Below are 24,207 nucleotides of genomic sequence, written 5' to 3'. Positions count from 1 at the left end.
GTTTGCTGTTAGAACCAAGATCCTTAAATCGGTTGCAAATTTCGAACCTGTGAATGACAGATTGTCTATACTCACAATTAAATGCCCGAACAAAACGTACGCTCTAGTTAACGCACATGCTCCTACAAACGATAAGAACAAATCTGATCCAGACGAAATTGATAATTTCTGGGACCTACTGGATGAAAAATTAAACAAAATCCCCAAACACCATGTCAAGCTTCTTTTGGGTGACTTCAATGCCCAACTAGGTCGTGAACAGAAGTACAAGAAAGTTATAGGAAATTACCCTGCTCACAAAAGAACCAATCCCAAAGGCAAAAGACTGGTGTCCATTTGTGAAAATCACAACCTGCAGGTCATGTCGACCCACTTTCGCCATCTACCCACAAAGCAAATGACTTGGCGTTCTTCCGTCCAAACTCTCGGAGAGTTCCAAATTGATCATGTTGCAATTTCCAGGAGAAACAGCCCAGAGATTATGAATGTCAAGGTAAAGAAAGGCATCAATGTGGCCTCAGATCACTATATGTCTCTTATCAAATTCAAACCAATTCCCGCAAACACAAGGAAGACAACCAAACAAATCACACGCTTCGACAATGATAAACTTCGGAAAAGGGTCGAGGAGTTCCAGGAGAAGGCTAGACCAAATGACTGTGACTTTAACAATGCCAAAAGTCTGCTGGTTGAGGCCGCCAAAGACGTCGCAGAAATCAAGAGAAGCAAAAAGCATGCCTGGTGGAATGGTACCTGCGAATCAGTCCTCCAAGAAAGACTCAATGCGTGGAAACAGTACTACTCTACGAAATCAGAAAATGATTGGGAAATCTACAAAACCCAACGTGCCCAAGCAGCTAGGGTGTTCAGAACTGAGAAACGTAAATACGAAAAATCTCACATTGAAAAGATAGAACAAAACTTTAGGTAGAATGAAAGCAGAGAGTACTACAGAGCCTTCAAACGCAAACTCACTGGCTATAAACCACCATCTCTATGCTTTGAGCGAAAGGACGGCACACTGGCGACGTCAAATGAAGAAAATTGCAGCATTCTGGCAGACTACTTCAAAAATTTACTTAATTGCTCTAAATCGCAAAGCCCCATTGAGTCCAAGGAAGGTACCCAGATTCCAGACCACCCGACAGAGATGAAATCAAGCGCCACATTGCCCGTCTCAAAAATAACAAAGCGCCGGGGGAAGACTCAGTAGTAGCAGAACTATGGAAAAATGCCCCAGAGGAATCACTTGATATCTTGCAAAAGCAAATAGAAGAAATTTGGAACAAGGAGACCCTACCCGAAGATTGGAAAATAGCTTTGATCCATCCATTACACAAAAAAGGCAGCATGAAGAACATCAACAACTACAGAGGAATATCTCTGCTATCCGTGACTTACAAAATTCTATCACTTGACATCCTGGAGCGTTTGGAAGCACAAGTCGAACATCAAATAGGTGAATACCAAGGAGGGTTCAGAAAAGGTCGTTCAACAGCCGAGCAGATCCAAAATCTCAAAACGATCATCAGATATTGTACACTAAGGTCCAAGCAGTATGTGTCTGTCTTTGTGGAGTTTAAGAAAGCGTACGACTCCATTGACCGGGAAGTCCTGCTAAACATCTTAAATGAATTCGGAGTTGATTTGAAACTGCTGGCATTAATTAGAGCCTCCCTGACCGATACAAAATCGAAGGTGAAGTTCCACGGATGACTCTCGCATTCCTTTAACATCAAAACAGGAGTCCGACAAGGTGATGGGCTATCCCCGATACTCTTCAACTGTGTTCTTGAAAAGATCATCAGAACCCTGCGGATGAGATTACAGGAAACCAACTATAGTCCATTGAGAATAGGAACCAAATCCAAGGGGATCACAACAGACTGCTTAGCATTTGCCGATGATATTGCTGTTCTCTCAAAAGACATAGAAACCGCTAGAGCTCAAGTTGAAATTTTAAAGGAAATTGCCGAACAAACTGGTTTGCAGATATCGTTTGAGAAAACAGAAGTAATGACTAACATCAAAGAGGCTCCTCCAAAACTCCATACAAAATACGGGGACATCACCCGAGTAGACAAATTCAAATACCTGGGTGAGATCATCATGAAAAATGGACTGGACAAAGAAGCACTTCAGGAGCGAGTACGCAAACATCCCGCACAATCTACAACAAAAAATGCCTTTCCCAAAACACCAAGATACGTCACTATGAAACAGTTCTGAAGCCAGTAGTTCTATATGCAGCCGAAACCCTGTCTCTAAATGCCAACAAAGGACTCCTTGAAGAACTGGAGAAAAAAGAACGCAAAATTGTGAGAGGAATCTTGGGATCAAAGTACAGAAATGGAATCCATCAAAAGAGATCCAACGAGGAAGTCTACAGCAAACTAGAGAAAATTACCGACACAATCAGAAAAAGACGGGCACGATTTTACGGTCATCTGAAAAGAATGGACGGAAGAAAGTTAACTAAAGAAATCTTTCACTTTTTTGATTCAAACCCCAAAACCACAATTCCCTGGTTTATAAATACCAAAGAAGACCTGCAAATGCTACATATCTCAGCTGAAGACGCCCTTAACAGAGATCTCTTCCGCAGAGGAGCGTAAGCAGGCCCACTCACAAAGAATGAGGGAAATTTGGGCTCTAAAGAAGGCCAAGTTCAGTGTCAAATGCAACAAGACTTAACGTGGTCCTTGATGGCCCCAGCGAATTATATAATAATAATAATAATAATAATAATAATAATAATAATAATAATAATAATAATAATAATAAATAATAATGACGTGTGACCTGCCGAGAGGCCTGGTGCAAGTCTTTCGAACTGGCAACCTGTGGGTGATTTATGCGTCTATGAGAATGAGGCCAAACCGAAGATGAATTTAAATGATGAAGACAGCACAAATACCCACCTCAACCCCCATGCCAGAGGAATTTACCAACGAAAGTTAAAATCCTCGACACGAACGGTAAGCGAACCCAGGACCCTTTGGATCAAAGACGTAGAATGTATCCTTGTTAACTGCGGGTCGTCCTAACTTCGTCTGTTAAAGAATATCCTCCACTGTCAACAATATCTTTCCTTTAAATTTGCTTTAATTATTCGGATTAACAAAAAACGCTAAGCGTTGATTTTTTCGATATCTCAAAATTAGGACTTTGTCTAGCTTCACAGGGTAAAAGTCCGTATCATGTTTTTCCGTTCAGTAGCGCGACATACAGCGCTTTCGTGATGCTTTGAAACACTGCCTGCTCGATCTGCATCCTATGGCTGCTTCGATCGAGCAAGCAGTGCTTTGAAATGTTTCTGGTTGCCATCTATCGGTAAGTTTCCGAAACATTCTTATCAGCCGTATTTATTACGGCGAGTTGTGTCAACGGATTCGACAGTCTCAAACTACTGTGCACCAGTGCGTGTAAGTGGTTTGTGTCACTTCGCGAGGAAAGATTACAGTTAAGTTTGTTTGTGATTGTCTTCACCTCGAGTAAGATATAACATACTTAAGATATCTTGAGTATAAGGGATAAGTGTACCATTGGAGTAATTGTACGTATACTTAGTGAGTTTTCGTGCACGTTGCAAAGCAACGTTGGTAATAAAAATACATTTCACTTGTTTTGATCTATTCCACCATTGACAGTAGTTTATGACGCATAAAATGTGTTCCGTAAGTGAGACTGGAGCCGATTTAATTAGCTGCCAATTTAATGAAACGTCAGATGGGACTATTTGGCATGTCTACAGGACTATGTTCGGTCAGTTCATTCCAGAGCCGTTGTTTATTATGGCGGTATCAATGTTGCCAAATTTGGAATATCAGCCATGGATTTGCTCCATGATCGGATCATTTGTGATTGGACTGAGTGGAGTATTTCCCCTTCTAGTCATTCCTATTGAAGAAGGAGCTAATTTAAATTCTGGAGGTATGTACATTCATTGATATTATATTGTTTCTTTTGGCTTATTGGCATTGTGTGATGGGAATGACCTAACCTCTAAAACATACAATGTTATGTCTGAATTCCCAGGACAGTCTTATTGAATATTTTTGTGCTTTATCCTTCAGATCAGCAAGTATAACAGATGCAGACTAGTTAATAAGCCATTATTTTCGTAAAATGTTTTATTTTGAAGTAAAATCTGTATTAACTTTTTGCCGTTTCTGCAGTCTTCTGCTTATTGTCATAAATGAAGGTGTGCCACTGTTTTTACTAGGATAGCTCTGGTTCCGTTAGCATTACATATTTTATGTAAGGCACGGCAAACTACAGTACACAGATGAATGGGATCCTATGCTTTTGTAATGACTTAATGTCAACAGAGGTCGGTTTGTCCAGACAGTGAAGTCTACGACTATCTTTCTACGTAACGAAGTTCATATTTGGTTTGTGTGGATGATAGTCTTATCGCATTGTTGTTCGGTAAGTGGATCCATGGTCGAGCTCATCGTCCTGACTTGCAGGGCCTTGAACGAACTAAAAGTGCGTAGGTAGCCTTCTAATGTCGTGTTAACCTAGTGACTTCTTCGACATTTGTTTTCTGCGGTATTGTTATAGCCTGTTGTGTGGGAGGGACACCCTGTAGCTTCAGGTTTGCAGCAGCAGCCCCCCCCTTCTGTCTCTCTGTTTGCACTAGATTACAAAATTGAATCTAGAGTATACATGAGAGCACAATATGCTGAAGAGGGGCTCGTTTTAAAGGGAAGATATTACTGAAATGGGTTTTTGATGTAATAAAAAACCGATTATTGAGATGTAGAGCTGCTATTATACTTGTTAGATTGATCCTTTCCGAACTCCTTGTCAGTCGGTAGACCTCAGGACACCCAGTTAGAAGTGAGGAATGACCTTAATTTAAATTCACATTGCAATACATAATATATCATCACCCCTCCGTCACCAAGTAAACATGGTCGCCATGTGCTCTACCAGTCCTATATAGTGTCTTCTTCAGTGTTCTGTATGGCAGGTAATAATACAAAAACCTAGTATTTTCGCACCTCTACTCCTTCCTTGTATCCTAATAAGCATATGACGGCGCCTACGAGTGAACTGGCGATACCCGGCTTGTGTACCGTAACCGAAATTTACTGAACATCTCCCTTGGTAAGTTATTCCAATCCCTAACTCCCCTTCCTATAAACAAATATTTGCCCCAATTTGTCCTCTTGAATTCCAACTTTATTTCCTAGATAACTTATCCTCCTCCATTTGTCTCATGTGGTCCTACCACTGAAGACTGTTTATGTGTAGGCCTACAGCTTCATCAAAAGTTCATTCCTAATTTGGCATTTATTTAATCGTTCAGAGCGCTCTCTTGCCATTGTCCCCATCTGGTTGTAGTAACAATCATTGTCACTATTTTAATGTCTGTTACTTCTAACTTATAAGATATCCTGAGGCCGGGCTGAGAGACTCAGGCGGTTAGGCACTGGTTTTCTCTTCCAAACTTGGCAGGTTCAATTTGGCTCAGTCCAGTGGTATTTGAAGTTGTTCAAATATGTTAGCCTCATGTCAATAGATTAACTGGCACGTAAAAGAACTTCGAGGCTAAGTTTCGGCACCTTGGCGTATCCGAAACAGTAGGGCATAAAAACTGTTATTATTATTATTATTTTTATTTTTAGGTTATTAGGCCTATATCATGAGTCCACCCCACTTTCACTCCCATAAAGCAGAGTTGGTCTGAATACAGACCGGTGTAAAAAAAAAAAAAAAAAAAAAAAAAAAAAGTTTAGTCCGGGAGCTGACTTCCTTCTTGTAGAATAATGTTAATTGCAACTGCAAGCTTACTGCATTAGCTTTGCACCTTGATTCAGTCTCGTCTACTACATTACCCTTCTGGGAGAATATATCGTTGGGCTTCAGGCAGAAGTGACTTAAGTCCATTTTCAACGAATTTGAGTTAAATGAACTACTGGGGTAAAGAAAACACTTTCTACACGATGGCGTGGTCGTTATTTTAATAGAATTAACCATTTTGGGGGTACGGGTATCCCGCCCTCTAATTTGAAGTCCATTTTTTGAAGATTGACATCCATGCAAAAGTGACTAAGTGGACTTAATCACTTAATATGTAACATAAGTTAGTAGAAGGCATTGCAAAAAGAACTAGCCCAAAAGGTGTGATAGCCTCACAGTGGTATAGAATCATATATTGCTTATTTCTTAAAACCCATTTATCTGAAAACTATGTTTTTGGACTTGGTAACTTCTGCCAGAACGCCGACGATATATTCTAAGTACTTGAAATGATCTACGTGTTACAGCTTTATATTCCCAGCATGATATTCAATTCTTACCTACTGACATCTCTTAAGTCTTGCAAAGGCTAATTTTCATATTATAGTCTACTCATTGTACCTATTTTCAAGTTCCATGATATTAGACTGCCTTTAAGACCAGGTCATCAGCGTAGGCCAAACTGCTCATTAAGTTTCCACTGACCTGAATCCTTCCCTGCCACTTCATACCTTTCAGTAATGATCCATCTAAATTATGAACAACAAAGGTGAAAGAGTACAGTCTTGTCCACCCTTGTAAGTACTTTGAACAATGAACTAATTCTACAATCAGTTCTCACCACAGCCCAGTTGTGAACCTAAATGCCTTTGGTTGCTTTTAATAATCTATCCTTTATCCCATAGTTCCCCAGTACAGTGAACATCTTTTCTGTTAGTACTGTCTTTTGCCTTCTTTTTAAAAAACAATTTTTGTTGGTGAGATGTAGTGTTTACAGTGCACTATGTCTTCTGGTATGGCCTATATCAAATTTTGTTACTCTCATTGACCTGTCTCAGTCTCATCCTTGGCTTTGACAATATGAAAATGACAGGTATGAGTGATGCTTGTAATACCATTCCTTATGCAGCCATTCCCTGTTACGAATGGTGTGAAAATATCGCTCATAGGGTCGGTTGGTGCATGCATTTCAGTGGGCTTGGCAGACTGATATGTAATAGCAAATACAGTAGAGACAATACGCGACACTTACGGATTTCGCCTTGCTAAAATGGGAGACAATTCGACGGTGGCGCTCCTAATGACTTGACCTGAACAAATCGCGCTAAATTCAGATATCAATGGAAATGTATATACGGAAATGGATAAATAAATTACGTCTAGAAAGAAAGTGGTATTGAGATATTAACTTCGAAGTTGCTAAAGCAATTCTGGATAAATGAATAATTATTTAAATGGTTATTATTCAAAGATTGAAATTAGACACATAAACAAGATATGAAATGGGCTGCTGTGAAATGGCTTGATCTTTCATTTATGCATTACTTTTTTAGCTTTAGCATTCCTGCCTGAACTTTTACGGTTGGATTTGTCTTTTTTCTCATTTAAAAAACATTGTATGATCACATTAAGACACTTGTCAATAAAAATATCGGCACATTCCTTGCACACATGATGCAATGAATTAACATTTAAAAGCTGGACAATTTTCCTCTTAACATGAAGCCTACTAACAAAGAAAATCTATAAAATTCCTTCTTTAATCTGAGGAAAGGGATTATAGAAAGAAAAGTATGAAAATGTTGTTGATAGTGATGCTTTGAGGAATATTTACATACAATTAGAGTAAAAATGTAATATACCCTTGGCTGTATAGTCGAGGATTTGTAAAGTCGCTGACCTGGTTAATGATCTGAACAGATCTTATAATTCTTATATAAGCGTAACGTCCCGTCTTTCTTGTACACCTTACCCAAATCACTTCTGTAACATTTCAAAACCCACAGATCACACCTACAACAACACATCGGTATTGAAGGTTAACTGCTGCACTATACAATAAAATATGCGTATTACATTTTATGCCAGTTAAAATATGGGTCGAGCAGGTCAGAAGATTATGAGGTACTATAAAAATCTGTCACTGGAAGAATATATATATATGCAAACACAATATTACTTACATGTTCTTGTCACGAGGGAACCTGAAGAACGACCGCGCATTTTTCTCTACTTTATAATTACTGCAGCCAAACACAGCTCATACCTTTCCCCTCATGTTGAGAGGAGATATCAAGGAATGACACACGCTACTATTTAATTATGTCAACTCACTGAAAATGCATAAATAACACCAAAAACTTCACACAAAAATACATGTGCTCTTATGAGAGAATCAGTACTGTTCAGGTCTATCCGCTAGAGTGAGTTCCAATAGCTGTCCCTCGATATCTCGCTCAGTGTCGCGTATTGTCTCTACTGTATTTGGTAATAGCAACTGCTGGCTCGGTGAGGAAAGCAACGGGAAACTACCTCACTCCTCACTTCCCTAGTACGCCTCTTCAGTGACGCCTAGGCTATTTATGACAGCTGTTGGCGGAGCTGCAGAGGATCAAATCAGCCTTCGGGCTGAATACCCAACACACACAATTTACTTTACGTCTATGAACTTTATGTGTATAAACATTGACGCCAGACACTTTATACCCTTTCTCCCCTATCTGTCTCCACGTAAATATATGTATAAACTTTATCATTTTCTATGATTTCCTAATAGAGTAGCGTTAATTATTCTTCGGACCACCACTGCTGGACTCTGCTAAATACCCTGGATTTTACGCATTGGTGCTGACTACTGTGTCTATAAACATATATTGTTTAACTGTATCATCAGTGAACATGTTTTTCTTTTTTCTTGACTTTCCATTGTAACCTGTTAAGTTCGTATCTTAGTGTTTGCAATTTAATTACCAACCGGGTGCCTGATTTGTACCTTGAGGAGGTGCTTTGCCCTCAATGAAGGCCGAAACATGTCTCAATAGGAAATAATAATAAATTCCTAAGTGTTTTAAAATTCATAATGTATTGAATAGGTGACACAATAAACCCTTAGCATCCTACGTACAGGTAGGTCTTATCGCAACGATGGGATACGAAAGGGCTAGCAGCAGGAAAGAAGCGGCCATGGCCTTAATTAAGCTGCAGCCCCAGTATTTACCTGGTGTGAAACTGGGAAACTACGAAAACCATATTCAGGGCTGCTGAGAACGGGATTCGAACTCGCTATCTCCCGAATGCAAGGCGACGGCTACATGCCCTAAACCATCTTTTGCCTTCTCTAGATCTAATAAACATGCAAATCTGAACAAAAATTTAAAATTCTATCCCCCAAATAATTCAAAACTGGGTTTTATTGTGGCTTGAAAATTTCATTGTAAGCTGTTTAAGTTCACCAAATGATTTTGTTCAATGAAGAGTAGGTTATCCTATTTAGGAAAATGTAAAAATGTAATCGCTGGGAGTTGATATATGTACGTTAGATTGATGAGCAAAGAATCTTGAAAAGACTAGACGTCTTCTTTTAAATGAATTTGTTTTTTCTTTCCAAAAGTATCAGTAAGCTTTCTCTTAATGATGATTGGTGATAATCTGGTGGTTTAGTGTTGCCGAGGTTATAAGATGTGTCTGTATTCTGCACCAAGTTTTGGTTCCTGTAAATAGGCCTATAAATCAGTTTGTTGATTTTAAAATGTATCTCTGTTCTGTATTAGATTTGGCCTTTTCTCTCTTTTCTCTGGGCTTGCCTTTCTGAGCTTGTAGCTTCAGTATTAGAACTACAGATTTGGGGGTGGGGGGAGGGGTAGGGGTGTTAGATCCTGATGGAGTTGGGAATAATTCTATTGTGGATCTAGGCCTACCTTGTCAGTTGCACATGATATTCACTTTCCTCTGTTTTAAGTTGTGCTATCCTTGTCTGAATGTTGCATTAAAATAGTTTTTGTGTGAACTTGAATTATTAATTGAATAGCCTACTCACCGATTTTTGGTATGCCTATCTATCGTTGTTCTCAAATTGCTACAAAGCTGAACGAACTGGCTTTCAGCTTTTGAATGTGGCACATCTTTTATATTAACTTTATTAATAGTTGAACATTTTAGCTGAGATCGTGATTGGTATAAAACGGAATGTCATGCTTCAGGGAAAGTTACAGTCGCGCAACTCCAGCGTGACCTGGATCGACTTGATTGGACATGCAATGTATATTTGTTTAATGTCTATTTCCTTGTAATGTATAGTATATATTGTAGATAGAACTGAACGGCAAGTAGCCTAGTTTAAAAATAAATTTAATCTTGTTTTATAAATATTATGTTTTCATCAACAACCACTATCATACTACATATACTGGTTGGACAGGCCCATGTAGCACACCTGGCTGAGGAAGGTTGTGACACGTCCAACATTTTTTCTTGAGGCACTCGTTAGCTGTCAACAAGCAAATGTCCTACCTCATGTTCTGCATATAATTGTACGAATAGAGCGAATAAAACAAGAAATAGGCCTATATCATTTTATAAGTGAGTATTTGTTCCTTATTCTGAATAGTATTAATTTCTATTCCATATTTATTTAAAATGGTAACTACTATATGCAAATTACTGCAGCATGTACCCATGTCCCAACCTCAGTCATCATAAACATTTTTCGTCACGTTTCCTTCACAGGATAAAGAATTAACAAAAAAGTGGGTTCTTCTTAATTTGAAGAGAAAAGTAAAAGTAGCTTCCTGTGCACTTTGAAAACAAGTTTATGTATTATATACAAATGATCAATGACGCCTATTATTGTATTCAGATCTATAATCCTTGATCATTACTGTTCATTCCTTTGTACTGCTAGTAGTCTTAGAGATCTCGATCAGTGCTTCTGTGTGAGAGGTATAAAGTTACATGACAAAAACAAATGGTATTAACTTCAAAACTGTGCAGAGCAAAAAGATGCTTTACAAATTATTATATAATATGCTTCATATGGTCAAATATACCAAATTACAGTGCTAAGGATAATTGTTGATTTAATCTTTATGATCAGACTATATTCAGTATGTCGGTAGAAAGCTGAATGATGCTCTTTGTTTAACTCAGATGACAAGCGTGGAAACCAAAAACGTAGTACCTATATCACAGCTCTTTTCATTTAATCATGGCATATGGCATAGCTATCTCGGATGATACTATAGAACAGTGATGCAGAAATTTTCTCTGAATTGAGGAGCCCGCCTAATAATTTAGGGGCCAGCATTAGGCGTAATCCCACCAACCTGACCTCGGTATGTATAGGACTTGTGAAGAATTGTCAAATTAGCCTGGTATCAGTATCTGTATGTCATAATTATGTAGGCATATGTCTGTGACGCTCGTGATAGCTACACCTGCAGCCAGGCTGATCAGAGCTGTTACAGAAGAAATAAAAATACATTGAAATATAATATGTACAAACTTTCGTTCTATTAAATATCCGTATTGTTATGTCCTCAGCCGGAAGCTGGTTGGAACCTCAACAGATCCACCATCAGCTGTCATAAGTAGCCTAGGTGTCACTGGAGAGGTAGGTGTAAAAGGGAAATGAGAAGTGAGGTAGTTTCCCGTTCTTTTCCTCACAGGACCAGACGTTTGTCAATCTGGGCGGCCGGCCAGATCATTTGTGTCACACTCACTCTTCCTCTCTCGCACACCCATTACTTTCCACCTCTACCTGCTTCCCGCCATTCACACCTGTCTACGCGGTGTTTAAATGAGCAGACTTTGACACCCCAAAACAGGAACCAAATAGACGACTGGGCATCTAATTTTGATATGGCTGAATAAAGCATTCCTACTGAAGTCATTGTACCAAATCTTAATCAGATCGGAGGCTTACAGCTGGAAGGGTTTCCTTGTCATATACGCCGGTCGCGTCTTAGTAGATTTAAGCAAATACAGTACTGTATTTGATTAAGGTCGATTCACACATCTCCGGGACGTGACGGCGACAACCCTGAAAATAAAATAATCGTCTCCTTGTAAACGAAGCGTTCGACGAGTTCCAACACTTCCGCTGACGGCATTCGCCGTGATCTTCCGTGCTTCTTCGTGATCCGTGCCGGCAAAACCTATTCGCTCGTCAACGATATTTTCTTTATTTCTCTTTTCGCGCCTTCCCGCTTCTCGGTTATTTTGGAAACGTGGTTATTTGTGTAGGTTTGAACTGATTCCTTACTTCCCGAAATGAAGGACGAACTGCTGATTGGATTAGTGCACGCGCACACTGTTTTATATAATTTAGCTGCTCTGAAATACACGGACAGCGACTTTAAGAAGCGTGTATGGGACGAAATAGGAGAAAAAATGGAGGATGAACGTAATTATAACATTTTATTATCAATTTAAGAAAAACTGTTTGGTAATTGATTCACCTTTTTTGAAGTTAGTAACATTATAAAAAGTCATATAGGCCTGTATAATAAAATATTATAGTTCATTTGTTTGTACATCCCTTGTCCTGTTTCTCTACGGGGTCGGATGTGAGGTAAGATGAACCTGTCGTGGCGAGTTTTTATGACCGGATACCCCTGCCCGGCGTCAAACTCGTCCGAGTTTGAGATGAAATGAATAACGTGATCTATGATATTAGGAAGGGAGAGGGTGAAACCCGGTGGCGGCACATAGCCTTCTCCTGTCGAAAAGCACCAAGGGCTGTGCTAGTGGCTTAACGTCTTAATTTAACGGACAAATCATCGACAGCGTCATATGCCCTCACTCCGTATGAGCACTGCGGAGAAGTTTGGAATGTAATCCAGGTCTTTGACATGCAATCTAGTGATTAGAAATTGTATACCATCACCTCCCTTACCCTGCCGGCCAACATTCTGGCGGTAAAATTCTTTTCGACCAACGGACTCGAACCGGCTAACCAAGGTGTCAGTTCATTTCGACTTCAACGCCTTAACGATCATGGCCACCATGCGGGCTAATATAATGTCATAGTAATAATATTATTATTATAAAATGTACATTCTGAGAAATTTGCATGCATTAACATTTCTTTCTTCCTTTCTTAATCCGTTTACCGTCCGGGCTTGGCTTTTCCCTCGGGCTCAGCGAGGGGTCCCACCTCTACCGCCTCAAGGGGCAATGTCCTGGAGCGTGAGACATTGGGTCGGGGATACAACTGGGAAAATGAGTATCAGTACCTCGTCGAGGCGGCCTCACCTGCTGTGCTGAACAGGGGCCTTGGGGGAGCATGGAAAGATTGGGATAGACAAGGAAGAGGGAAGGAAGCGGTCGTGGCCGTAAGTTTAAAAGCATCTCGGCATTTGCCTGCAGGAGAAGTGTGAAGCTACTTCGAGGATGGCTGAGGTGGGAATCGAACACCTCTACTCAGTTGACCTTCCGAGGCTGACTGGAACCTGTTTCAGCCCTCGTACCACGTTTCAAATTTCGTGGCAGAGCCGGGAATCGAACCCGGGCCTTCGCGGGTGGCAGCTATTCACACTAACCACTACACCACAGAGTATTAGCATTTCCTTCGGTGTAATTGCAAGTCTCCAAAATGTGTCCTTTTTTAAGACCTCCTTCAACAGCACACTGAATGTATTTCTGCTCATTCTGAAAGTTCGTGACACTATTTCTTCTTCCATGAAGCCCTTATACACATTAGAAAATTTTCCTTCTTAACCCGTGGTAAACCCGCTGTTTTTTCCTCTTCATCCAAGCTATCATTGACAGATCATCCATCATCACAAAAATTCATTATGAAACACTTGACTACTGACATAACTGCACGGAACTGGAGTGTGAGAACAGATGTGATAAATTCATGTCGGAAAAAAACGGAAACGGAGAGCATCGTCACGTCCCGATTTGTGGCGCGTAAGAGTTATTGCAGGACAAAATTCCGGCTCCTCAGTAGGGGAGAGAGGGGCAATGGGACGCACCCCTCTAAATCCCTTCCCATGGTAGCAAGCATTTCTGTAAACTGCTTCAATCTAATGGGGAGTCACCACAACGTTGATTCCAGCATAATTTCAGCCTGAGTTGCGTATGTTTCTTGTGCTGTGCAGAAATATTTGTTTTGTTACATCATCTTACATCAGAAGAGTTGAATTTATATTAAGGTACGTACTAAACTATCCATTTTTTCCTCGAAAGTCTTCAGTATTCTTAATGTGAAAAGCGATATCTTGTGATACACACGTGATTTCCATTTTTGCTTCATCGGTTATTAAATGGCAGGACAGAAGGTGTCTAGAGGGGTAATCGTACGCGCTCTGCGTCTCATTGCCCCTTCAGTGCGTACAATTCGGTTCTCATCTTCTTCAATTGGCTAGGCTATTTTACGGCATGCCGATGATTAAACTACGTCGTGTTGCCTATGAATTTGCGGTCAGGAACAATCTTTCTAACAATTTTAACAACACTACTAACTTAGCTGGCTGCAACGACTGGCCGCAAGGTTTCTTCACAAGAAACCCAGAACTCGGTCTGCAGATGCACGAAGCAACTAGCATAAGCAGAATTTTATCATTTAATGAAGCAGAAGTTGACAGACCTTATCATAATCTCTTTACTGTCAGTGAAAAACGTATGTTTCCTCCGGCATGTATGTATACGTTGATGAACCCAGCATTTCGACCGTCCAGAAGCCACCTTCAATAATTGCCCGCAAAGGTCAAAAGCAAGTAAGGACACTAGACAGCGACCAGCTTAGAACGAGGACGAAATATTACTGTATGTTTCGCCATGAATCCTACGGGTAATTATATTGTTGTATCAATTCCTCTCCTATCCCTATCAGAGCATTAACATTTTGTGCGAAAACACAAAGGTCTAGGCCTAAGCAGCACTCTGAAATTTTGACAGCCACACCCAGGAAGTTAGTATTAGAGGAGTTGGAAAAGAAAGAAACGATTATACATATTGTAAAGAAGGCTCGAGTTGCAAATTCACGAATATGAAGAAAAAGAATGTACTTTTCCAAGACAACAACAGTTCGTCAGATAAAATATGTGATGATGAACTTTGTCAAGATGATGATAATGATGATTGCACGGAGAAGTGGTGTCTGGGTTGCCACGGAGGAATACCACCAACGATGTTTGTTTCTTCTGTCGCGAAAGAAATACATGCGTGCCATTGCCATTCATGGGTGGGTAATGGTACGCAAAACCAATTTCGATAGAAGACTCTGGAACTTTACTACTTGTGTACTTTGAATTCCACACTCTGTATTCTTAAATATATTTCCTATAATACTGAAGTACTGTAAAAATGTTGGATGCAGTATAGTACCTTATACAGGTGTTTTGCCTTAGGTGCGTGCAATTGCTCCTCTCTCCCCTATACTCGGAGACCATAAAAGAATTTGCTGTGTTATGAAACCAATAACATTTTTTTATATCTACTGATGTCATGGTGTCAGAGCTAGTGTGTTTTATTTAAGCGAGGCTGTAGTTAAGTATCGCCCCAGGTGTCACGACTTACAGCTTTAGATTGGCGACCACATGTCCTTCAGCTGAGTTGGTCAGTATACTTTCTCTTCTTAGCTCTAATCTGACCTACGGTAGTTGACTCCATTTTTCCTTCCGACGGTTTTAAGTTTTCAGTATTTCATGCGAATTCCCTTGTGCAGTTACCGTCATTCTGCGAAGAGCTGGATATGCTAGAGTGTCTGTTAATTCCCGTTGTTTTGTCTCATGACTACCACGGATTCTTCCTAGGTCCATAAGTGGGAAAATCTTAGATTTAGGTTATTTTGTTTTGTGCTGAAGATGCGGATTGATTCGCCTTTGAACCCTTGTCAAAAGGTTAGCATATGCTGTTTATGCAGTTAATCTATATGTGTGGTAAAGTCCTCTGTGTTTTCGAAGTGGTATCTGGTATGAGGTCATACATGCATGAGTAAGGGCATAGCAGATGTTTTGCAAGGTTGTCATGGTGGTGGGAAATTCCTGGCAAAACAGAGTTTCTTTCTCTTTGCTTAGTGTTTGTTGAAAATAGTAGCAAAGGCTTTTCAGTCTGTCAAACACATAGCAAATACAATGTAAATTAAAACACTAAAAGCATATCTGTAAAACACACACTAACTGAAAATAGTACAGTAAGGTGTAGTTAGGGTTATGTAACTTATTTATTTTAATTAATTAGGTTATTTATTTTGAAGGGAAATCTGCAGAGGTTCGGTCCTTCGAAAATTAAATGTGTCGGTAGTAGAGAAGGAAAGGAAGGACAATAAGATGTTATGAGACTCCCTTGACCTCAGACTATTTGCGCTGAAACAGAACATTGACCTTGGAGGAGGTCAGGTAGAAGATTTAAAAGGAAGAAACCTGGTCCTGTGGTCGTCACCCAACTATCTCCAATAAGTAAATATAACGTAAGACATTAAGTACGCTGAATCCGTGCTTTTGGATGATATACTTGTCTTAAGCTCTCATTTTGCTCCCGTGGTGTCTTCGAAGGCTCTAAGCCACTTTGTGATCGCAAAATATTTGTTTGACCCATTCTGAGTATCTCACAAATTTTGCACACTTTTTTTCTCATTGAATGTAAAACACGTCCAGAAAATAATCGCCGAATTGGCTAGCGCTGCAGCTTTACATTTGGGGGACGGAGAGGCTGAACCCTGCTGTCGGCTGTCCGGAGAATTGTTTTCCATTCTCCTGTACTATGGCGATCTTTTTAAGCCACAGCCTCGCCCACCTCACCATTCTCCGCACAAATCAGCGTACTGCATCTCCTGAGAGGGCGTAACCCTCTGAGGCCCGCGATATCCCTCCAGGGTACATAATTACATTTAGTAGCAGCAGTAGTAACTGAGGAGATACCCGGTCTATACTTGGTACTTGGTACAGAATATCCTATCAAAGTCCCGATACATTGGCTACTGCTTCTGTGGAATCTGAATCAGGCAAGAGTGGCCTTTTTATCGCTTGAAGAATGAAACGCCCGGGGGAGGGGGGAATTCCTTGAGCTTCGCTTGTCTGATGCAGCCAGATCTTGCATGTGTTAAACTCATGTGTAGGGGAAGTTACTGCATTGTAATTAAGTCCCTTGTACAGTCGCCGACTACAATATATCGTTGTACTACCATTTTTTTAAAGTTGCTTTACGTCGCACCGACACAGAGAGGTCTTATGGCGACGATGGGATAGAAACGGGCTTGGGGTGGGAAGGAAGCGACCGTGGCCTTACTTAAGGTACCGGGTACAGTCCTGGTATTTGCCTGGTGTGAAAATAGGAAACCACGGAAGACAATTTTTCAGTGGTGCCGACAGGGGGAGGGGGTTCCGAAGCCACTGTCTCCCGAAGGCAAGCAGATAGCCTCATGACACAAACCGCACAGCCACTTGTTCTTTCCCTTTTTCACAGCAGGCAAATGCTGAGCCTATACGTTAAGGCCGCGACTGCTACCTCCGCAATCCTAGCTCTTTCCTATCCTTGCGTCGCTGAACACCTTAAATGGGTTGTACGACGATAAACCACTAGGAAAAAATATATTGTAGGGTACTGATGACCAGCTTAAGTGTCATACTAATAGTAATAACCTACTGGATAAGTGGTTTGGGTTTCGCGCCATGTCTAATAAAGGAGTATAATTGTGTAGTTTCTGTGAAGTGGCCAGTGAGTTTTCGCGGTCAGTAATGCAGTTAAGTTTAACCTACCGGTCAAGTGTTATTTTTGCATTTTTATAGATAATTCATTTTAGGGCTCGAACATGGCGTTCTCTAGCTCATCTACTTCAGTTCCTTAATTAGGCAGTACGTTCTAAAAAGCAGGGAATTTTGTGACTGTTGGACATCGTAGCTCGAAATTGCCTGATATATTGTATCGTATCCTATATTAGTACATATTTTGTCCATGATGATAAAATACGATAGTTGAAATTGAGCGTGATACACTGGTCGGTATACGCTGTACCGTCTGTTAAAACATTTGATGTCGGGCTGAGTGGCTCAGATGGTTGAGGCGCTAGCCTTCTGACCCCAACTTTGAAGGTGCTCAAATACGTCAGTCTCATGTCGGTAGGTTTACTGGCACGTAAAAGATCTGTGGGACTAAATTCCGGCACCTCGGCGTCTCCAAAAACCGTAAAAGTAGTGGGACATAAAGCCATTATTATTATTATTATTATTATTATTATTATTATTATTATTATTATTATTATTATTATTGTTAAAACATTTGATGTGTATTGGTACGTCCAAGATGCAAGCTGGTTTTCTGAGTCAGACAGTCGGCGCTGTCTGACTCTGAGCGGCAGGTGGGATGTGGCCATTATGAAAGCTGGTTGTCAGTGGAGATAGAGCTGCCACAAAAGAAAAGATATGAGATACAACTGATCAGTGTAGCATGGAACTAATAAGAGAACAGGCTGCAGGTCTATTGCTGCTAAGTGACAATGTTACAACCAAATTAAAACGAATGAGAAGTGATATACATCCAATTAATGATTTAGGATCTATTTACTGCGAGTACAAACACCTTTTTCCACAGTTAGGCTACGACCACAGTGCAGGAGGCGAGCGGAGCGTTGCCGCTATCGAAAAATTGAAGAGTGGGGAGGAGAGAGCGGCTGTGTGGACATCTAGCAAGAGTCACTCAGCGGCGCGGCGTCTCCCCTGTACGTAGTGATTAGATGATGGCAGTTTCAATTTTCTCGTTTGTCTCTGCTTTTAGAAATGTTTTATCTAAACTGAAGAATTCGACGTAGGTCTAGGAAAGAATTTCGTGATCATCCAGTAAATAAATTACGTGAAATGCATGGGGAATTTCATCATTTATATGGAGAACTGAATTGATTTCCTGCTAAGATGTTTCAAATAAACTTCTATGTCCATTCAAACTTTTGACTTCTTTCTAAAACTTAAGGCGCGACTGCAAAAGCAAGTCACCAACTTCCAGAGACCCATAAAAGTCAGATGTAATGACGAACATAAGTTTTCATATCGGGAATATATGACAAAGGATAATAATATTAATTAAACAATAATAATAGAGCGTAAAATAATAATAATAATAATAATAATAATAATATGTTGCATTAAATACACTATTGTTTATGTCCATAACCGTGATTGATTTTTAACTGAATTTATCTCGTATATTTAAGATCGTTTCAATCTCTTTCCAGGCTTCCCTTGTCACATATAGGTTTTCGAAATTCTTCTCTCTGTCGTTCCATAGGAAAGTTCAGGTTTAAACTTCAGAAATTAGCACTTTCATCACCTCCCTTATTAATTCACTAACAGTCATTGCGAGCGGCGCAGCTGAAATCTCAAACAGGAGTGAGCGGCTGGCGGCATGCAGCGTTGTCCTTGAGCCAACTTCCCCTCCAAAATGACGCGCCGCTGGCACTATGGCCACATGCATTTGCTAACGCAGGTTTGAGTCTCATCTTTGCCGCCACACAACGCAACGCTCCGCTCGCCGCCTGCACTGTGGCCGAAGCCTTACTTGCCGACGAAAACATATTTTTCGAATGTCATCAGTCTTCATTTCTACAAAAATATTTCTCCAACAACCATCGACGATGTTCCTATTGGAATTATCTTTAATTCGCTTATCCCGTATCGGAGAATTAAGTTGAACTTTTGAAATCAAATTCTCGATATCCAACGTTAACAAAATGTCGAACACACTCAACACGAAAATCAACAGCCTGCGCGGCAGGTTGTCTGAAACCCGAATGAACTCATCATTCCGGTAAACATGTGAGTCAGACTACCAGTGCGCAGGTGCATTGTGGCCAGTCCCGCTTAGCAACAAAGGATATACTTATGCCGACTCGGCGCCGGCTGTCTGACTCGGAAAACCAGCGTGCATCTTGGACGTAACCTATGTCTGCATTTTCATACACTATTTTTTCCTTTGAACGAGCTTATCCATACCACCCGCGGAGGCCCGGGTTGGATTCGCGGCTCTGTCACGAAATCTGAAATGTGGCATCAGTGCTGGAACGAGTTCCATTCAGCCTTGGGAGGTCGACTGAGTAGAGGGAGGTTCTATTACCACCTCAGCTATCCTTGAAGTAGTGTTCCGTGGTTTCCCACTTCACCTCCAGGCAAATGTCGGGATGGTACCTAACTTACGGCCACCGTCCATTTCCTTCCCTTGTCTATCCCTTCCGATCTTCCCATCCCCCCACAAGACCCCTGTTCAGCATAGCAGGTGAGGCAGCCTGGGTGAGGTACTGGTCCTCCATCCTAGTTGTATCTCCAGATCCAAAGTCTCACTGCCCTTGAGGTGATAGAGGTGGTTCTTCCCTCGCTGAGTCCGAGGGAAGAACCAACCCTGGGGGGGGGGGGGGTAAACGGATTAAGAAAGAAGAAAATTATACTAATAGTTTGGACGAGTGGACTGGATGTAGATATGCGGTTAATAAATAACCGAACTATGGAAGATGTCTGTGGCACTTGAGTTTGAACTGGACGTATTCATTCTGGTCTAGACTCTTAGTCTTCCTTGGAACAGTACTTTTATTTGAAGTTGATGCTTCATGTTTGCCGCGTTTCCCTTTTCATGAGAGGAGATAACATTTGATCAAAGGGTAGTTCAGTTCTGTTTCGAGTAACTGTGTTTGTAGTTCAACATGCAGTATTACGTGCTAACATTTATTAATCCTTATGTAGCTGTACATCGAAGTGATAGTACCTGGAAACATCTTCACAGGCCGGCTTTTATTTCTTGCCTATTTACATATTGGCAGTGTATTGCGCACAAATCGAGGTCGTCTTTTGTATAGCCAGTAATATTGTGAGAACAACCTTTCAAGGTCGTGCGGTGATAGCTTACTATGTTCGTGTATGTGCGAGGCCTGAAAAAAAAGGATCTTGTAGTGCTCTCTTAACGCAGACGCAACTGAGTTGCGCTTCCGGTTGGGGGGGGGGGGAGGTGTTCGTCTCTCCTGACCGTCCTCCTCTTGTGTTCTTTTTCGGATATTGGAGTTAGATTTGCGAAGCCTACGAGGTTTTACTTTTCCCGCATTTCGTGGTCTGTTCGTTCTAATTAAAGGCTTCTTGCGTTGACCTCACGCCACGGTAGTCGTTTCTCCATGCAACACGACGTGTAGTCTGGTTACTGTCTTACTTTTGGTACACTGAACTTAGGATCACGTCTAATTTGATGCAAAATGTACCTTTCATCCCTTTTCATGTAATTTCCTCTCTTGTTTCCTTCTCAAATCCTTTCACGTACCCTCATATTTCAATTTATTGACGAATAGTTGATGTACCCGTGCTTCGCTACGGGATTCTCAGAAAGACTGTCTTTGTGGTTTTCCTAACTACAGTAACTTAGGCCACTACAAACACGTCAGTAGGAATGTAAGGATTAAAAGCAATGTTATCATATAAAATACTCGCTCAAATAAAAAAACCGCACTTTTTCTCACTTTTAACGATCAGTACTACGATGCAGATCTAACAGTCCTAAGTTCCAGTGCTGGAATGACCAGCCCACAGACAGCCGTGGACACTCCTCTGTCATTGTTCCTTTAAATATAAACACTGCTCATTCCAATTGAATAGCTGCAATGCTATATTGAACCAGTTTGTTACGTATCAGTAGTATCAGAAAATTTATGAACCATAGGAATGCCATGCTTAAGAAGAAAGTTATCTAACTCCCCAACTACTTCCCGCCAATATTCAGGCAGGCTGTTATACTCGGTACGACCGGGCGAGTTGGGGTGGCCGTGCGGTTAGGGACGCGCAGCTGTGAGTTTGCATCCGGGAGGTAGTGGGTTCGAAAACTACTGTCGACAGCCCTGAAGATGATTTTCCGTGGTCTTCCATTTACACACCAGGCAAATGCTGGGGCTGTACCGTACTTAACGTCAGGGCCGCTTCCTTTCCATTCCTAGCCCTTTCCTATCCCATCGTCGCCATAATACCTATCTGTGTCTGTATACAGCAGTAATCCCATCTACCGGACATTCCAATTTGTAAGGGCTCGAGGGCCACTTTAGAAACCTTAGTTATGTTCGCGGGCCGCACTTGAATAGGCCAGTTTTCGTAAAATTCTGCAAATAGTACAGAAGCACATTATGAAACAATATGCATAGTTCAATATAAAGGAGGGTTTGATAATTTTAATTGCTTAAAACAATATTTTAAAATTGCATAAAAGAGTGAAATTTGGAGCCAGGCTGAGACGGTTGAGGCGCTGGTCTTCTGACCCTAGCTTGGCAGGTTCGAACCTGGCTCAGTCCGGTGGTATTTGAAAGTGCTCAAATACTTCAGCCTCGTATCGGTAGATTTACTGGCACGTAAGAGAGCTCCTGCGGAACAACATTTCGACACTTCGGTGTCTCCGAAAACCATCAAAAGTAGTCAGTGGAATGCAAAAATAACATTATTACTTGAAATTTGGATTTTAAATGTTTAAAAATAATCCATTGAGAACAAGTGAATACTTGAAAAGAGGAACTAATATTAAAGAATAATTTGTTTTGACTTGGATCTATATGGTGTATAAAAATTAATACATTTTTGAACGAACTATGTGACTTTTCTTCACATTATTCCTTCCAGTGTTCTGGCGGGCCGCCTTTTGGAAACCCCTGATCTAGATGGATCTGATTAGTGAAAAGTTCCGGGAATAGACAGTCAGCAGATTCAGGATGTATAGAAAGAGAATGGGTGGCCCACAGGGATGCTGTTGTGGAAACAAGGGAATGTTTAGGAACAATAGTACGTAAAGATGGCGGAAACTCGAACGTCCTTGGAATGATAAAGTCAAGGCAGCTTGTAAACGTAAGAAAAAGGCATATCAAAAATAGTTAAAAGGCATAAGTCGATGATGAAGATTTAGAAGTACAACAATTACATTCATGAAAATATGTGAACATGTCATTGATGTCATATCCTTACAAATAGTTTTTATGTCTCACAGAAATAGTGTTGTTTGCTTTGCTTCCCACTAACTACTTTTACGGTTTTCGGAGATGTCGAGGTGCCGGAATGTTGTCCCGCGGGAGTTTTTACATGCTAGTAAATCTCCCGACATGAGGCTGGTGTATTTGAACACTTCAAATACCACCGGGACTGAGCCAGGATCTAACCTGCCAAGTTGGGGTCAAAAGGCAAGCGCCTCAACTGCCTGAGCCACTCAGCCCGGCGGTCTCATAGAAATGCTCGTTGTGTACCTGTACTCAGTATATTTCAGTAGGTGCATTCTGAGACTTGTTTTATTATTTTATGAATTGCTGCCTCCATAGATCAAGCTGCTTATTCGATCCTGCTCGAGGTAAGCCAGTTTGTTGAAGGACAGGATGAGGCGACGACACTGTCATAACCTTAAGAATACTGTAATCACGGTATAAAGGTTATTACGAAAGATGCCATTAACTAGACCTGTAAAATGGTGGAGAGAATGATTGGTTCCATTTATTTCAGCTCCTTTCGATGAACATCGCAACTTTCAGCAGAACGATTAAAGAGCGATTGTATCTACACGTAAAAATAACTACTGTTAAAGATTGTCTAGATGGTAACTACTCTGTTTCATTCGTAAATGGAGAACCGCCCATATGATTATCTCGAAATTGGATGCATATCTTTTGTTATTGTTGAGAATCATCACGATTGATGTACGACGCCATTATTAAGGAGACTACTTACTGAGAACTTACATTGATTTCTTTATGTTTCTGTTTTCCAAAACGTCACCGGAAATATGTTCGTTCGCAGAGAATGGTCTATGCGTACGTACCTATGTGGGTGTACAGGTTGTAAGAAGAATGCAGTCTAGTAAACGTTGGCGATGATTAAGAGGCACAAGATAGGAACCAACCCCCAAACTATCATTTTTCATCTGGAGTCAGTTGCGGAAAATGCCGATACCGTTACAGTTTGCTGGCAATCTGAGAATTAAATTCCACTCTGAATGCAATTCGTAGAATATAATAGGTTGTGTTCGTTACAGATTTGGTAAGCATTGAATGGCCGAAATCCTCAAGGTACAAGTAATTGTTTGTAGGGTGCGCGACCTCGTGGTGCGGACATCTCTCTCTCTATGATCTGCATTTATGGCTGTCGCTCTGGTGGCAGATTCCCAGTCAGTTGTCTACCTAAATTATTTCAGAGAGAAGTCTGAAATTTATCGAACATTTCCCATGATAAATTATTCCAATCCCTTATTCCTCGTCCTGTAAATTAGTATTTGCCCCAATTTGTCCTCTTAAATTCAAACTTTATCTTTATATCGTGTTTCCTACTTTTACAAGCTCAACTCAAGCTTGTTATAATGCTATTCTACGCTATCTGTCCACTGATAGTTCGGAACTTACCGCTTAGTCGAGGAGCTCGTCTGTTTACTTCCAGAGATAGCCTACCTTCTCCTCTCACGCTTCACTCGGTTTCTGTAATGCCATTTTTCCAGGACATCCGAGATTAATCTACTTCATTAGTTGTATTG

At 40.8% G+C, this 24,207-nt stretch overlaps 1 protein-coding gene across 1 annotated transcript in view; it reads left to right on the top strand.

Annotated features, from left to right (window-relative positions):
* Positions 1-3,373: 3,373 nt before the first annotated feature.
* Zip99C (Zinc transporter Zip99C) overlaps positions 3,374-24,207 on the top strand; it is a 188,607-nt gene continuing 167,773 nt past the window's right edge. Inside the window, exon 1 of the mRNA XM_067151621.2 lies at positions 3,374-3,933. Coding sequence (XP_067007722.2) covers positions 3,657-3,933 — 277 coding nt within the window. The 5' untranslated portion in view covers positions 3,374-3,656. The remainder of the gene's footprint in view (positions 3,934-24,207) is intronic.

Source organism: Anabrus simplex, chromosome 7 (genome assembly GCF_040414725.1).
Source record: "Anabrus simplex isolate iqAnaSimp1 chromosome 7, ASM4041472v1, whole genome shotgun sequence".
NCBI classification, from domain to species: Eukaryota; Metazoa; Arthropoda; class Insecta; order Orthoptera; family Tettigoniidae; genus Anabrus; species Anabrus simplex.
The sequence above is the reverse complement of the archived record's forward strand: the minus strand, read 5'-3'. Positions and strand labels throughout refer to the sequence as shown.